This window comes from Malassezia globosa (genome assembly GCF_000181695.2).
Source record: "Malassezia globosa CBS 7966 chromosome Unknown mgl_sf_8.1, whole genome shotgun sequence".
Taxonomy (NCBI): Eukaryota; Fungi; Basidiomycota; class Malasseziomycetes; order Malasseziales; family Malasseziaceae; genus Malassezia; species Malassezia globosa.
In genome coordinates, this window is record NW_001849864.1 from 440,599 (window position 1) to 456,173 (window position 15,575).

The 15,575-nt window shown below is 49.5% G+C and overlaps 7 protein-coding genes across 7 annotated transcripts; 5 read left to right on the forward strand and 2 right to left on the reverse strand.

Annotated features, from left to right (window-relative positions):
• Positions 1-42: 42 nt before the first annotated feature.
• Positions 43-1,058, reverse strand: MGL_3289 (uncharacterized protein; the record flags this gene model as incomplete). The annotated part of the gene is made up of 2 exons (XM_001729693.1): positions 43-61; positions 169-1,058. 2 exons carry the CDS (start codon positions 1,056-1,058, stop codon positions 43-45), a joined length of 909 nt encoding a protein of 302 aa, XP_001729745.1.
• Positions 1,059-1,195: 137 nt separating this feature from the next.
• MGL_3290 (uncharacterized protein) lies at positions 1,196-2,990 on the forward strand (the record flags this gene model as incomplete). The annotated part of the gene is made up of 4 exons (XM_001729694.1): positions 1,196-1,343; positions 1,576-1,611; positions 1,649-2,605; positions 2,674-2,990. The coding sequence occupies 4 exons, from the start codon at positions 1,196-1,198 to the stop codon at positions 2,988-2,990; spliced, it is 1,458 nt and encodes a 485-aa protein (XP_001729746.1).
• Positions 2,991-3,178: 188 nt separating this feature from the next.
• MGL_3291 (uncharacterized protein) lies at positions 3,179-4,045 on the forward strand (the record flags this gene model as incomplete). Its single annotated transcript, XM_001729695.1, has 1 exon — positions 3,179-4,045. One exon carries the CDS (start codon positions 3,179-3,181, stop codon positions 4,043-4,045), a length of 867 nt encoding a protein of 288 aa, XP_001729747.1.
• Positions 4,046-4,160: 115 nt separating this feature from the next.
• Positions 4,161-5,215, reverse strand: MGL_3292 (uncharacterized protein; the record flags this gene model as incomplete). Its single annotated transcript, XM_001729696.1, has 2 exons — positions 4,161-4,871; positions 4,934-5,215. The coding sequence occupies 2 exons, from the start codon at positions 5,213-5,215 to the stop codon at positions 4,161-4,163; spliced, it is 993 nt and encodes a 330-aa protein (XP_001729748.1).
• A 695-nt stretch (positions 5,216-5,910) lies between these two features.
• On the forward strand, positions 5,911-8,202 carry MGL_3293 (uncharacterized protein; the record flags this gene model as incomplete). Its single annotated transcript, XM_001729697.1, has 1 exon — positions 5,911-8,202. One exon carries the CDS (start codon positions 5,911-5,913, stop codon positions 8,200-8,202), a length of 2,292 nt encoding a protein of 763 aa, XP_001729749.1.
• Positions 8,203-8,666: 464 nt separating this feature from the next.
• Positions 8,667-10,270, forward strand: MGL_3294 (uncharacterized protein; the record flags this gene model as incomplete). The annotated part of the gene is made up of 2 exons (XM_001729698.1): positions 8,667-8,740; positions 8,779-10,270. 2 exons carry the CDS (start codon positions 8,667-8,669, stop codon positions 10,268-10,270), a joined length of 1,566 nt encoding a protein of 521 aa, XP_001729750.1.
• Positions 10,271-11,010: 740 nt separating this feature from the next.
• Positions 11,011-11,634, forward strand: MGL_3295 (uncharacterized protein; the record flags this gene model as incomplete). The annotated part of the gene is made up of 1 exon (XM_001729699.1): positions 11,011-11,634. One exon carries the CDS (start codon positions 11,011-11,013, stop codon positions 11,632-11,634), a length of 624 nt encoding a protein of 207 aa, XP_001729751.1.
• Between the last annotated feature and the right edge of the window lie 3,941 nt (positions 11,635-15,575).

The following is a 15,575-nucleotide window of genomic DNA, read 5'->3' on the forward strand; positions in this document are numbered from 1 at the left end:
TGGACGACTGGCCGCTTTAAAAGACACTCGGCGTCGTACATCTTAAGCAGGCCCGTAAAGACTTTGGGCCAGTTTGTCACATTGTGTGAAATATCGTACAAAAGAGGCGAGTGTTCTGAGAAGGGCCCGCGCTTCAAAGAGTGGATACGAGCGAGCGCGGACGTATACATGTTGGGTAAGGGTGTGAGCGACCGCGGCGGTTTGTAAAAAAGTGTCGCTTGCGGCGTAAGGCGCGGACCGACCCTCGGCTCTCGCTGGCGACTGTGCGGATAGAGCGATACATCTGTCATTTCGCTAGGCGTCATACAAGTATCACGTAGCTGAGCAGCACCCAAGATGTATGGCACAAAGTGGAAATCGTCCAGGCCCCAAACTCCGTGACTTCCTGCTGGTTCGAGTGAGTATCTATCTTGCAAATGCCATGAAACACGCAAATACGCCGGAATCACTTCCAGAGCGAGACGTTGCTCCAAGAACTCTTCTTCCTGAAATGCACCCAGTCGATACATGTAAGCAAGCCATGCAATAAAGTTGAGTTCATGGCCCGTGCCATAGTCAATACGTATGAAAGAGCCAAACGCATCCATAAGATATGAGCACAGCTCAATCGTATATATATGCAAATAGTCTGGCAAGCAAGACTGATGAAGTTCATTTATGCGTTCAGCGAGTCTAGCACCCCACGATCTAAAGGCCAGATTTCCAAAGCGCTGAGGGCCTGAGAGTGGTTCGATTTCGTCGGTCCATGAATCCAAATGAATGAGTAGGGCAAGTACACGATCCACGATGCTTTTCGACGTCGAATACGTTGTATAATTATCCCAAACAACATCGCGAGTCGGACAACCTGTGCATGCCTCGCTCAAGTGCATTAGAAAGAGCAGGATACAATCGTGCGCTTGGCTCCGTTCCCACACAAGCATGTCTAAATCACTTAGAATGCATTTATGCGGCCTTGTCAGAAGCTTTTGAACAGACTCATTCCGGGCATCAATCGGCTCAAGTTTGGGCAAAGCATGCATTGATTGTGCGTTGGTATCTTGAGTGCCAGTCGACATGCTGAACTGAAGTCGCAGTACTTCGAGTTGCCGGTGGTCCGTGAAGTGCGGGGAACTGGTCATTTGGTCGAGGTGTTGAACCTCCACGTGACAAGAATTGGGCCCTATTTTGTAGTCGAGTGTGCATAGCAACCATCATGATGTGGGCTTGGCGAAGTGTACGAGCATTGCATACGTCTCTTCGACGAACTAAAGGCACAAAAGCACTACTTCCCACAGGTTGGGAAGCCGTGATTGGCATTGAATGTCATGCGCAGCTACTTGCACCCACGAAGCTCTTCAGTCGTATGTGTGGATAGCCCGTTGCATGTTCTTACACAACAATGTTTAGCGACATTGCCACCGACCTCAAATGCCGCACCTAATTCATGTGTTTCGCCGTTTGATGCAGGATACCCAGGGACGTTGCCTTGTCTGCAGGATGGGGCTGTGGCAGCAGCATTGAGGGCGGCACTTGCGCTTCAATGTACGATCGAGTCTGTGTCGGTCTTTGATCGCAAACACTACTTTTACGCAGACTTGCCCGCAGGATACCAAATCACCCAGAAGCGAAGTGAGTGCATTTTCTTGCATGATCTGACCTGTTCCAGAGCCATTTGCACATTCAGGTACGGTGTCAATCCGGTTCGAGGACGGCTATTTGTCAACGCCGAACGATGCAGTCGATGTCCCGATCCTTCAGCTCCAGCTCGAGCAAGACACTGGCAAATCGATGTACGCAGCTACAGATGCAGATTCCCACGTTAGTCTAATTGACTACAATCGCGCTGGCGTTGCGCTTGTTGAAATCGTTAGCGCTCCAGTGCTTCGCACGCCTGAACAAGCTGGGGCTTATGTCCGCAAACTTCGGCAACTCTTGCGTCATGTTGGTGCATCCGATGGGAATATGAATGAAGGGTCACTGCGATGTGATGTGAATGTGTCGATCCACCGCATCAACGAGCCGTTTGGCACGCGCTGTGAAATTAAGAATCTGAACAGTGTCAAGTTTATGATGCACGCCATTGACTATGAGATTCGCCGCCAGTTCCGTGAGCTGTCCCAAGGCCGCATTATCGAACCATCGACGCTTGGGTTCAACGAGGCTACCGGAGAAACCTATGTGCAACGACAAAAGGAGGAAATGCTCGATTATCGATTTATGCCTGAACCCAATGTGGCTCCGCTGGAAATCTCACCCGAACGCATTGAAGCACTCAATTCAAGCTTGCCTGAAATGCCAGACGCTCGACACGCACGCTTGCGAGAGCAGTACGGGCTCTCTATTCGCGATGTGAATGTGCTCACGCGCCTGAATGCCGAAGACGATGCGTCAGAGATCGCCGTACTTGGACCCGAGCATGCGGGGCGAACGTCGCATCCGAACGCAGTCGACTACTTTGAAGCATTAGTACATTTTGGATGCGAGCCCCAAGTGGCGGCGAACTGGACCATTCATCTTCTGCCAAAGTATCTTGGACAAGCCCAGTTGACTTTTTCCTTGAATCCTGTCGGCCCTGCCGCGCTCGCTGAGCTGCTTCACATACTCGAAGAACAAGTCATTACGCGTACGTGTGAATCCACCACCTCCATCCACTAAGAACCCTCTCGTACTTACACTTGCATGCGTCCACAGAATCCACAGCACAGTCGTTGCTGCGAGAGTTTGTGCTGAATCAAAGTATCCCGCAGCGTGACGGTTACTTGTGTATTCGGGAAGTGATCAAAGAACGTGGCCTGCTTCGCATGCAGGATACAGAGCTTTTGCCGCTGTGCAAGGAAATCGTACAGGCGTGTCCAGAAGAGGTCGAGGCAATTCGCCGGGGAAAGAATAAAGTAATCATGCGCTTAGTTGGTGAAACACTTCGCCGCGCGAAAGGGAGGGCCGATCCTGAACATGTACAACGTCTGCTCACAGAATTGACATCCGTAGAAACCGCATCGACCCAGTAATTCTGAGTTTCTGTACATGCTTGGGTTTTGGCCAGAAATCACGAGATGGTGGTGGCCCAAGCGCACGCTCCACTCGACTTACCTGCCTAGCACGTGACCATCTCACGCGTTTCCCCATCGTCTTGCCTATCTAGCTCATTGTGCAGTGTGAGCACCCGACGAACGAGTTTTTACCACACGCGCGCAACATGGGAGGACCTTCGGCGGAAGAGCTTTTGAAACGTGCAGAGAAAAAGGCCTCGTCAACAGGAGGATGGTTCACTTCCAAGCAGAGCAAGCTTGAGGAGGCTGTTGAGTTGTTCAAAGAAGCGGCCAACAAGCTCCGGGCTGAAAACCGCATGGAGGACGCGGGTCGTGTGTTGGTCAAGACGGCCGAGCTAGAGATCGAGACGAATGAGCGGGACTTTGCTGCAAACACATACTTTGAAGCAAGCAAGTGTTACAGGATGGTGCGTCCTGACCAGGCTGTCATTGCGTTGGGTCGCTGCTCAGACTTGCTTGTGGAGCGTGGCCGTTTCCGCCAAGCTGCGGATCGACAGAAGAACATGGCTGAGCTATACCGAGAGGATCCAAGTCGTCTTGATCAAGGACTTGAGGCATATGAGCGTGCAGCGCACTGGTATATCCAGGAGGGTGCCACGGCAACAGCATCTGCTTGCCAGCGGGAAGCAGCCCAACTGGCCATTCAGCTCCAGCAATATCCAAGGGCCATTGAACTGTGGGAAGCAGTGGCCACATCAAGTCTCAACAGCAATTTGACCAAGTACAGCGTGAAGGAGTACTACTTGAATGCTGGTCTTTCTTACCTGGCTATTCCTGATCATGGCGCTGCCACCCGGGCTATGGCGTTTTATGCACAGCAGGATCCGTCGTTCCCATCGACGACAGAGGCGCAGTTCCTCCATGGCGTTCTTGAGGCGTGCGAACACAGCGATCTTGATGCCTTCGATGCAAGGGTACGTGATTTCGACCGGTTGAAGCCGATCACCGGCTGGCGTGCCACTCTTTTGCATTCAGTTCGTAACACGGTCGCGGATGGACCGGATCTATCATAACTACAACACGTCCTTCAGTGAAGTCTTTCCGCTCCCTGGCTTAAGCGGCTTGTTTTGATCTGGCGATGGCTTCCATCCAATCTTTTGCCGCATCGTGGTCAGTCGTTGAACAAATTCATCCTTCTTTCATAGGCACACGTACCATAAAGATCTGAGCAAATGTGGCGGGGATGTGTCCCTCTTGTGTTCCATGCAGTGCCTGATACGTCGCTGCAGCTGCCAAGAAAGTATCCCGGTGCATGTATGTCCGTCGATTGATGACAGCATTGTTCTCGCCCATGTCTCGAAGATCCTGCACGAGTTCAAACATGCTTGGATAATGCACTGTGAGCTCATCCATATCAACGGTTTGAAGCGTGAACTGGGCGCGTGTTAGGAGTGATGATATATCGCGTGAGTCTGTCATGGGTGAAACATGAATAGACAAACCGCCTTGACGTTCTTGCTCAGCTAGCATCAAGCTTGTCCGGAGCTCAAAGAGCGAGTCCCCACCGAGCAAGTAACCAAGGAACACGCCGTCTGGCTTGAGTGCGCGTTGGATCTGGATGAGTGCACCAGGCAGGTCATTTGTCCAGTGCAAGCTTCCAGACGCAACGATGCAGTCCAGTGAATTTTCTTCGAATGGAAGCATCTCTTCGTCGACAATGCGTCGATCAATCTCAAAGGGATAGTCCTTATCGAGATGTCGATCGCGGAAAAGCAGCTCTTCACTCATGTCACACATGACTAGTTTTTGAATCCCTACACCAGCCGCATCAATATGCCTCCGCAAAAGTCCTGGACCAGCACCCAGCTCTACGACTGTTGGAAATGGCCGTTGAATATCCTGTGTGCATGTTAGTCAATGAATCATTTTTTTTACCAGGTTCATATTTCTCAAATACGTACGAGCAGTCGCTCCGCCAGATTCATCGCCCCAATATCTCGAACATAGTCTGTGAGCCGCGACATTTCGCCACGCCGGCTCATATCCTCATATGCAGAGCCCGAGGTATTTACAGGGCGCCTGAGAGCGGCTCTTGATCGCTGAAGCCGCTTCGCCTCCCGGTCAAAAATATTGTAGGCCATCGGTGGCGGCTTTGAGCTTGGCGATGCTTGTCGGATAATAGCACTGGTTCGGAGTGTTCGAATGCACGAATCAAGTTTAAGCATGTCGCGCGTCGATCTCATGGTCTCTCTTATCTTTGATGCCGTTGATGGGACAGAACCAAAAGTCTTTCCTGCATGCAGACGAGTTTTATTTGCCCACAACTGGTATAGACACATTGTCGTCCTCCACTCCTGCGTAGTAGCCTCAACGGACGATCGTGTTGTTGACGACGACGGTCTGGAACGAGTCTTGGCCCCATGCAGGATGTCGTGCAGGATACGATACTAACTTGTCTTGCAAAACTTGTGCCACCAAGCAATGCGTTTGATCAGGTCGTCCATATTGCGCAACAACATGGAGACTCTGTCGACAAGTTGGTTCACATTCTGCCAGGTGCGTGTTGCTGTTGTAGGAATGCTTACTTCTCGGTTTAGACATACTGCTTGACGTAGCATGCATTTCTCAGCCGATGCCACCTATGCTGTTGGATTACATCGATGCTATGTGCCTGAGACGTGCGCGACAGAATGGTGCGAGCACATACCATGTCGGTTCCCTTCTTATTGCACTCTTGAGGAAAGTCGACGACACCTCCCAGCAAGCATCAACATCAGCATCTTCGTTGACCTATACATTTCCATGCTCCATTGATCAGGATACCTTCCAAGTCTTGTGTGAACAAATTCTTCATGCTCTGGGCGTGAATTCCCCGTGGGAGCATGAAGAACTCTCAAGCGTATTGCAAGACTCAATATCGTTTTTACAGTTCTGGAGAATGGCACTTCATCTCATTCAAGATGTAGAAGCTGCTGGCGCTGAGTTATTTACTCTACTCGTCTCTACCACTGTGCGCGATTCATGGCCTGAGATCGAAAGTGACGCGCCTCATCTTCCCTCTGTTCTGCATGCAATCCACATCCTCTTGACCCGCTTTAATGCCGTGAGTTCGCCGTCTCCTCGAGCCAAAGCGACGCTCCAGTCTCTTAATGCACTAAAGAATGGACTTACAACACCCTTGAACGACGATCTTTTCGGTGAGCAGCAACCTGCAGCATCGGTTCCGTCGCTATGGGCTTCACGCGCCTTCTTCTCGTACGCAGTGTCATTGCAGCTTGTATGGCGGCAGGTGGAGTCGTCTGGTGGTCGTCGGCCAGTCCTTCCACCGCCCGTATTTCCCGAACCTGAGACAATACTGCTTGTTCATGGGTTATGTGCGCCTAATTTGAATTGGTATCAAAAGTGCCTTGAAGCACTGGGCATTCTGAAGACGCGCCTTCATTATTCAAATGAACCACCCAACGACATCTGCTGTGCATATCTTATGGAAATCTTTGTGGCAATCACGCACGCAGCGATTGTGCAGCTGAAACGTCATCCCACTGAGCGGCATGCGCAGGTATGGCGGCATGTAATCGGCGGCCTTCTTCCTCCTCTGGCCCTGTTTCTGGGCGGCAGTGTCCCAGCTTCAAATAACGATGTGCTTAACGTCCAAGACACCGTCTCATCGTTTATCGCGTTTTACGAGCCAGTTAATGATTGGATGCATCTTGATGCACAAATTATGGCCCCATCCCATGCAGCCACATTACCCGATCTTATGCAAGACTCGTTTGCTGCGTGGCTGCCAGGGCATTCAAAAAAGACTACATCGATTGAACTCGAAAACTTGCACCAGTATGCAAGTACTAGTGTCCAGTCATTTCGACAAATCGTGCATACGTCCCTGCTGCACAACCCGTCCGCTTGTGGCAACCTGATTGAACGCGCAGTGAAAGAGCCTTGTTTGCAACTTGTGCTTGCGATGGAGTTGAACCATTTGCTTTCAGAGTGGACGGAGTTCATGTCTGCAGAGTTCATGCACATGCATGCCATCTGCTACTTATTACAGTCAGGCGCACCGCAAAATCTCGATATGCTATGTCTGTACATGGGACAGCAGCTGCTTCCCCACACACTTGTGCATGTGCTTTCACATATGGACCAGTCAATGTGGAGCCATCCCGACGACGCTCTTAACCTGGTGATCTTGTTCGTCGAATACCTGTCGTATTATAGCAAGGAGTCGGGTAATCCATCGAAAGGGGCCGCATACGTATTCATGAGGCGCCGCTTGTCGTGCTTCAACAGCCATGCACTACCTGAAGAGTACCTCACGCTCCTAAGCCGTTGGTGCCGCTGCTTGGTCGGCAGTGACGATATGTCGGAGCTGCTTACTGCTTCGCCACCATGGCTCTTATTCCGTTTAACGCCGAGTATTTTCAAACTCTTAATTGAGGCATTCTTATATGGGTTCTTTGACGAGTCAACGCTCCTAAATGCATTTGCATACTTCCTGCGCGTTCCTCTGCGCTACAACGTGCCCTGTGCAGTAAATTGGCTCGTGCGATACACGACTATGACACTGGCCAAGGCGCAATATGATCCGAAGCTTTGGTCCCTCATCTTCCTGCTGGTCCGTACGCTTCATATGCTGTTTATGAGCGACGCATGCCCCCCGCTTATTCGCTCCATGTTAGCAGGCGTTGTCTTACCATTGTTGCAGAATGAGCGTCTCGTGCTTATGACACATACCTCCAATGTCAACATACCCGTGTTCATATCCACATTGCAGTCATACACGGACCCCCACCTTCCCCAGAGCCCATGGATTGTCGATGTATTGATGATGTGCGAAGACGCCAAGCCATGGTATAGTCTTGTTCAACGCATTGGCATCATCACACTTCAGGGGCTTGACACTTGCATAGCACGCCAACTCTTGGGTGTTGCGCTTCAAACACGTGCCGAACAAGTCTGGACCATCAAGCTCCTCGCAGCTGTGTTTTCGCTTCTTCACCTGAATTCCAAAGCGACGAAACCTCTATCTCTTGTGCGAGTTATCCTCTTACAATGGGATGCCTCCAGCTCCAAGCCAGAACATATCCGCAATCTCGGCCGTATCCTTGTGTTAAGCGTGCTTCTGTCCAAAAATCTACCTGCCAGTGCTGACGCCCTCGAAACTGTCTTTGGGAGTCTACTCACACCTAGTGCTGAGCCGCTAGCGCATATTTTGCGGTCCGAGACATAGTCCTTGTTATAATAGTAGCAAAGATGACTTTCTATTGATGTAGGAGTGCACACAACCGAGCCTACGCCACGCCATCCCGTCCTTCATCCGTTCTTTCATAGCGGTGGGAATAGCCGCGCTCTGCGCACATTACCTCCACATGACTGCGGTCAGACCCCGAGCAAGATCTGAGTGAGGCCTCCACAAAGCGAGACATCTTTGAGAGGCTGGGCGGGCAAAAAGCATGCAATTTTTAGGGGCAAGCACAGCTTGGGCTTGCGTTCGACAACAAATAGATCAAACGCACTGACTGAAATATCACTATCGCTGGCTATTTTTTGTCAGGTCCATTCGTGTCTGCATAATTAGGAAAAAAAATCTCCCCTCTTTGTTTTTCCCTCCCACTTGCGTCTGTCGTGGCTCACACATAGTTGCCTCCCGCCCGTTCCTGATCTCTTCTTGTTGTTCCACGACTATCCGCTGACATGTCTCAAATCGAGTGGTTCGCTTCGCTCAATCCTATCGAACATAACTTCGAAAATGCTTATCTGCGAAAGACGTATGTTTGCTCGGACTGTGTACTGATTCACAAAACAGTTCTATCATTGCTACTATCGGACCCAAGACAAACTCTGTGGAAATGCTGCACAAGTTGCGAAATGCCGGTGTGAACATCGTGCGTTTGAATGCGAGTCATGGCGATCATGGGTATTTCCAGAGCGTCATTGACAACTGTCGTCAAGTCGAGCGGGAAGCGCCAGGCCGTCCCTTGGCCATTGCCCTCGACACGAAAGGGCCTGAAATGCGTACTGGTGTGATGATCGACAATCAGGATGTACCGATTCCAGCTGGTCATGAGATGATCGTCACGACAGACGAGTACTACGCAGACAAGTGTAGCGCTGAGTATCTGTACATTGATTATCCAAACCTGCCAGCGAAGGTGGTGCCCGATCGTTTGATCTACATTGACGATGGCATCCTTTCCCTACGCGTGCTTCGCATTGAGGGCAATAATGTCTTTGTGCGTTCTGAGAACCACGGCACTCTGTCGTCCCGCAAGGGAGTGAATCTGCCTCTAACTGAAGTGGACCTGCCTGCCGTGTCAGAAAAGGATGTCAAAGACTTGGTCTTTGCCGCAGAGCAAGAGGCTGATATTGTGTTTGCATCGTTCATTCGCACGAGGGATGATATCGTCAAGATCCGCTCGCTCCTCGGCAAGCGTGGTGGCCACATGCGCATCATTGCAAAGATTGAGAACCACCAGGGCCTGCAGAACTTTGACGAAATCATGGCCGAGGCTGATGGTATCATGGTTGCCCGTGGTGACCTGGGCATTGAGATCCCCGCACCGCAGGTGTTCCTTGCTCAGAAGATGATGATTTCTCGGTGCAACATTGCCGGCAAGCCTGTGATCTGTGCCACGCAAATGCTTGAAAGCATGACACAAAACATTCGTCCGACTCGTGCGGAGGTCTCGGACGTGGCCAATGCTGTTGTTGACGGTGCTGACTGCGTCATGCTTAGTGGTGAGACGGCCAAAGGAGCCTATCCTGTCGAGTCGGTGCGGTACATGGCTGAGACTGCTTACATGGCTGAGCGTAGTCTTTCGTATCAAGCCATTTTCAACCAGATGCGCAGTCTGCTGCGCCCATCGACGATGACGAATGAAACGATCGCTTTAGTCGCTGTATCGGCCAGTCTTGAGCAAAAGGCTGACGCCATCCTGCTCATGTCAACTTCTGGTGAAACGGCTCGTCTCGTTAGCAAGTATCGCCCACCGTGCCCAATCCTTGTTGTCACTCGCAATATATACACCACACGGACGTGTCACTTGAGCCGTGGCACATATCCATTCCATTACCCATTGCCGCACATTGAAGACATGTCTCGTTGGCAAGAGGATGTCGACAATCGTATCAAGTTCGGTCTTTCTGAGGCATTGAAGCTCGGTATCATCAAGAAGGGCGGTACTGTCGTGGCTGTACAGGGCTGGCGTGGTGGCAGAGGCTATACAAACTCGCTCCGCATTCTCACTGTGCCGACTACGTCGGAAGGATACATTCTCGAAAGCACTACGGCAAACTAATTTTTTTTTTGTATCGATCAATAGCTTTAGGGGTGTAATTCGCGTAGGAATTGGACGTCAAAGACCGAGATCAGCTCTCCCGCGCGCTTGTACAGGGACTGGAACTCGTCACTTGCCTCATGCGCCTGGAAAGCTGCCCCGTCCGCATATTCTTCATATACGATGAACTTGAGCGGATCTTTCAAATCACGCGACAGGCGGTACTAGGATACGTGTTAGTCGAGAAACCAATTGGAGAGGAATTTTTCTACTTCGAGTAATATAGATACCGAAGAGTTGCTAGATCACATACCGTCTTGGTTCCGGGCTCTTCCGTGTTGGCCTTTTTCGTAACGACTAAAAGAGCCTTTTCAATCTCGTCAGCCTGGCTTTCTCCTTTTGCCACAATGCTGCGCATGTTAGATGCCATAATCACACATACTGAGCCACGAGAATGAAAGGTCCTTGGTTTGGTGCGGAAATCATCAGGTGAAACGAATGGAAGGTATGTGGGGACACTAAGTCACACTTGCTTTGGTTCACATTACGCCACTGACTCGGGCCATTGCGCGTGGGGCCCATGCACCTTGTATGTATAGATCACGTGCGACACACACACCTCCATCCGACTGGCTTGGAGCAACACTCAATGCAGTTGTGATCGGAGAAGTGAGGCGAAGAAGTGGGTTGTTGTACAAAGGAGCTGTGCTGTGAACGAGCGAGTAATAAGCGAGAGTCTTCTATTCTTCAGTGGGGCGCCGATGTCGGAGCTTTTTGACCTGCTCAGATTCGATACCACGACATCACAAAGAGATGTGACAGATTCCGCTGGAAAACACCCAAGCTTATCGCCATCGCCGCGCGGTCGTATTGCGTGGGGCGAAAGTCAACCAAGCTCTTCACCTAAATGCACAGGCGGTAGTGCACCTCTCCTTGCTCCTGCTACACCTGCAAAACTGCCGCCTGATAATCTCTTCCTCGACAAAGAAAACCAAGTTCTGGCGCAAGATATACAAAAGAGCCCTAGTGCAATCCGAAGAACTCGTGTGCGACGTCGCTCAAGGACCCCGCTTCCCACCCCTTATACCTACAACATGTGTGCTATCGTACCACCGGTGACTAGCTCTGCTCGTTCTGATTATGAACCACGCAAGCCCCTGCGCAAAAGACATAAGGTTCACGGAATAACTCGTATAGAAAGCGATCTTGGACAGGACAGAATACCAACACCCAAGTCGCAAAATCTGCCTCCTTGCGCTATGGACAAGAAAAATTGCGAGCATCCTCAACCAAGCTCAGATGACAGTTTTTCTCGTGTGCTAGACGAAGATTTCCCTATCGACGCATACGCTCTTGAGCAAATCGCTGCACAACAGGGATGGTAATGGCTTGTTTCGTTGCTCACTATTCGTTCAATGCATGAGAAGCGCATTCATCCTCATGTGATTGCATTTTTTCTTTCGTGCCAAATTTGGTTCTTGACGTTTTGTGTATGTGCTACGCTGGTTGTAAGGATTTTGTGCACGTAACAGAATGTGCGTCATCCTGTATATCCTAGTCTGCTGGCTGCGAATACAGAAATCGAGCCGGACAGACTTATCGTTTTCACTCCAACATACTCACGCAAGGCGTCTGTCAATAACTGCACTTTTTGATCCAACAAATTTTGATTGAGACACACGAATCTCTTACTAGTCCGATCTTCGAGGCCGTCATCCGTATTTGCAGCAATGCCCCTCCTACCATCCGCGCATCTCTGTGGTGGGTGCATGTTTCAATCCAGCACCCTACATTTCTAGTGACATCTCATACAATTTTTACGCCCTGTCTATGCATCTCTAATTTAGAAGGCACTCTCTCCTACGCTTACACTTTGACGTATGCTCAGGCTCAATTTCTGCAGCTGCTCGTTATGTTTTGTCTAGATTACAATTATGTTCAATTACGATCGTGAGATTCAAATGCCGTACTTCCTAAAGCACTTGACAATGTCTGAAGCAAGCATGCAGTAGACTCAGATGTGAGTTCTTGAATAGTCAATTTGGAAAAAGTACGCAAAGCGGTATTCATGAAATATCCAAGACCAGGCAAAATGCTGTTTATATCGTAATAAAAGCATCGGGGCAGCATTTCGCACCCTGTGCAGCCGTGCATTTTCATGCTCTCTGCCTTGATCCCGAGCGAAGCTCCAGCAACAAAGGCGTCTGATTTGTAAATGAGCATTGCATGACCGATAAAGCCCATCTGTCTACTCGGTTCTATGGTATTCAACCTTCTCGGAAGTTGAGGCAAGGATCAGAGGCCAGTCGCGTCGGGTCAAAGCATTGTTCCTCCAAACACAAACCATAGGAGTAACTCATTTCTATCATATATGCATCATGATACTTTGCCTAGTATTGTCGGACAGTTTCAAACACGTTTTGCCCTCGAGAGAACCTGGCGTTAGTATGTTGACATGTAAAAAGTACTTATGAAATGCCTAGTCGCTGCCATTTGAAGGCATTGTGCACTAAAAGTTGTGTCAATCTTATCAATAAATTTGTCTAACTACTTCTGTCGTATTAACGTGCTAATGCTTTGTATTCATGATGGGCTGGCCCGTGGAGTGTAATTAATTCTTACGTAGATCTCGTGCACCGCACACAGCAAGGTAAACGTAGATTGATACAACCGCATTATAACTGCACGGCATCATACATTTTTTAATCTACTTCTAATGCTTTTCAATGAAGGTACGCTAACACGCGACATTGGTGCGATTATCCAATGTCATGAGTTGGGTGCGAAGATATCGTACCCACACTCGGCGAAAAATCCGTTCCATAGGCATTCGTCGGCCTTGAAGCAGGGCGAAGTCTTTCATTTGTGAAGTTTATAGTCTCTCAACTAGACGGAGGCAGTGATTTACCTGGCAGGGTAGCAAAGTGGTCTAATGCAGCGGCCTTAAGCCGGACGTGAGACGTCCAGGAAGCCATCCGCCATTCGCGGGTTCGAACCCCGTCCTTGCCAGCTTTCTTTTTCTTCACCACGCGCTTCCGTGGATTGTATCACATGTATACGTGAATTGTTGCATACGACTCGATTTGAACTATTCGACATGCGTTCGACGATGCCAGTACCAGGATGTGCCAAACTAGTATGTTAGCGGGAAGAAGTTCGCATGTTGCCACATACAAGCGTTGGCTGCGACGTGAGGGCTTGAAGAATGAGCAGGTATAAGTGCGGGAAATGGAACGAAAGCATTCCCAAGAGAACTTTGACCAAGAAGGCGCATATATCTTGCATCTGTCAGTCATTACCAGAACGCACAGAAAGAAATCATAAGTGTCGCTTTGCACATCGATCGAATGCTGTATATAATCGTCATTTTGCGATACTGTGTATGTGTATGAGTGTTGATACACTGTACCTGAAGTCGAGACGAACCATCAAATCCTTCTTTCTCAGCTGCATTCATGGATGTATAGTTCCCTTGTCGAAGAACAGGTGAAAAGATCGGCGGGGATTCGCCATTTTTTGAATCAAAAGTGCGAGAGAATTGGCTAAGTCTGCGGTCAAATGAATCACTGGAGATGTTTGGCGAAGTCCATCGTGCTGCTTGCTGCACAATGGACGTGTTTGCACTGGAAACACTATCGTTTCCAATATCCTCAAGTATATCAATGCGCCATTCACCCATCCGACTCCATGGGAAAAGGTCATCAGTTGTAGTGGGAGCATCACGAACACAATCTGCTCGGCCTATTTCGAACGAATAGTCGTCCAAATCAGGCACATCCGCAGATATTGACTGCACCAACTCCCTCCTTTGGTCTTTATTCCAGATTTCCCATTGCTTTTCAGCATATTGATTCCGACATACCACTGTCTGATTCTGGAAGTGCTGTTCCAGAATGTCGATATGTGAGCCCACGCAGTAGTTCCACAATGGAGCAAGTGCCTCGCTGGTGTACATGCACAGCCGTTTCACAGGGCTCTTTGGCCATATCAACCTCCATCGGCTGTACCAGCAGCGAGGTTGTCTCTGCCTTGTTTGAAACGACATGCAGAGCTCATTCCATTCGTGCTCATAATAGCCAATGCTTCTATCACACTGGCATTTACGCTTATTTGCTCGAGATTTTCTTGGCATGGGCGGTAATGGTGCTTGGAGTCTGTTGTGTTGTTCGAGATTCTCTCTGTGCTGTCTCGACAGCACAATATCATGTCTGTTATATGATGGTGTTACGTCCTTTGTAAAACCAATAGTTCGGAGTGGTGGGGAGGCTATCATGTCCGGACTGGTGCCATCAGGCAAACTTGGTATATCCAAGTCGAAATGAATCGAGTTCCCCATCCCCACGTCAAACATGTTATCGTCGAACGAGAATGACGGAAAATCATGTTCTACCCAATTGTGAGGATTTGTGATCTTTGAAGTCTGGACGGGCCGCGATTTACATCGTACGGTGACGCATGGATCACAAATGATTGATGACATGGTTTCCGTGTCGGGTAGTGTGAAGCTTGTTGGTAAAACATTTATGTTGAGATTATGCTTGTTTTGTCTAGAGGATTGGTTGACGGTTGATGGAATCTTAAGAAGCATCAATATGCGCTTAGTCTCCTGGACAAGAGCATGAACTTGAATTTCCCACAAACGGCATACGCCGAACAATACAAGACTTGCCCAATACATTGGTCGAGCCTCTTGGCATAAAGGTGCGATTGTGCTTCGCTGTCTTAGTTGTTTCTGTCCTTGCTTATGCAGGGGATGTCTAAGACACGTACCATACATGCGCAATGTCGACGCGCACATATTCATTTTTTGGGATGCGTGCATAGATCCATGGTGGGCCCATCGTCGCTGCGATACTATTTTGGTGAGTGACGTGCGCGTACCATATACTATATGCGGACATTGTGGTAGAGAGGACCGTTACATGATTGCGAGAGGTTTCGTAGCATTCCAACAAGTGTGCTATGTCTTAATCACATCAATCGAAAGCTGTTTCATAAACGTACGTTGCTCGTGCACCGCAATACATCATTCAGGAACGGCTCTCCGTGCTTTCATGCATATACTTATGCACGATGAAATCCAGCATGCACATTTCGTGGCGGGCCTCCACAGAAAGACTTCGGCGCCAACATGTAAAGCCATGTGGCTAGCTGAGTGGCCTCGATACGGCAGTGACACGGAGGGAGAAGGACTCCGTCACACGAATAGAATTGTTTTCCACGCTTGTGGATGCGTCTATTTCAGTCGTTAGGACATCGGCAGATATTCGCAACATTTCGTCTATTTAGTGCCGCACCTAATCGATTGATTTCAACTTCGACAAGG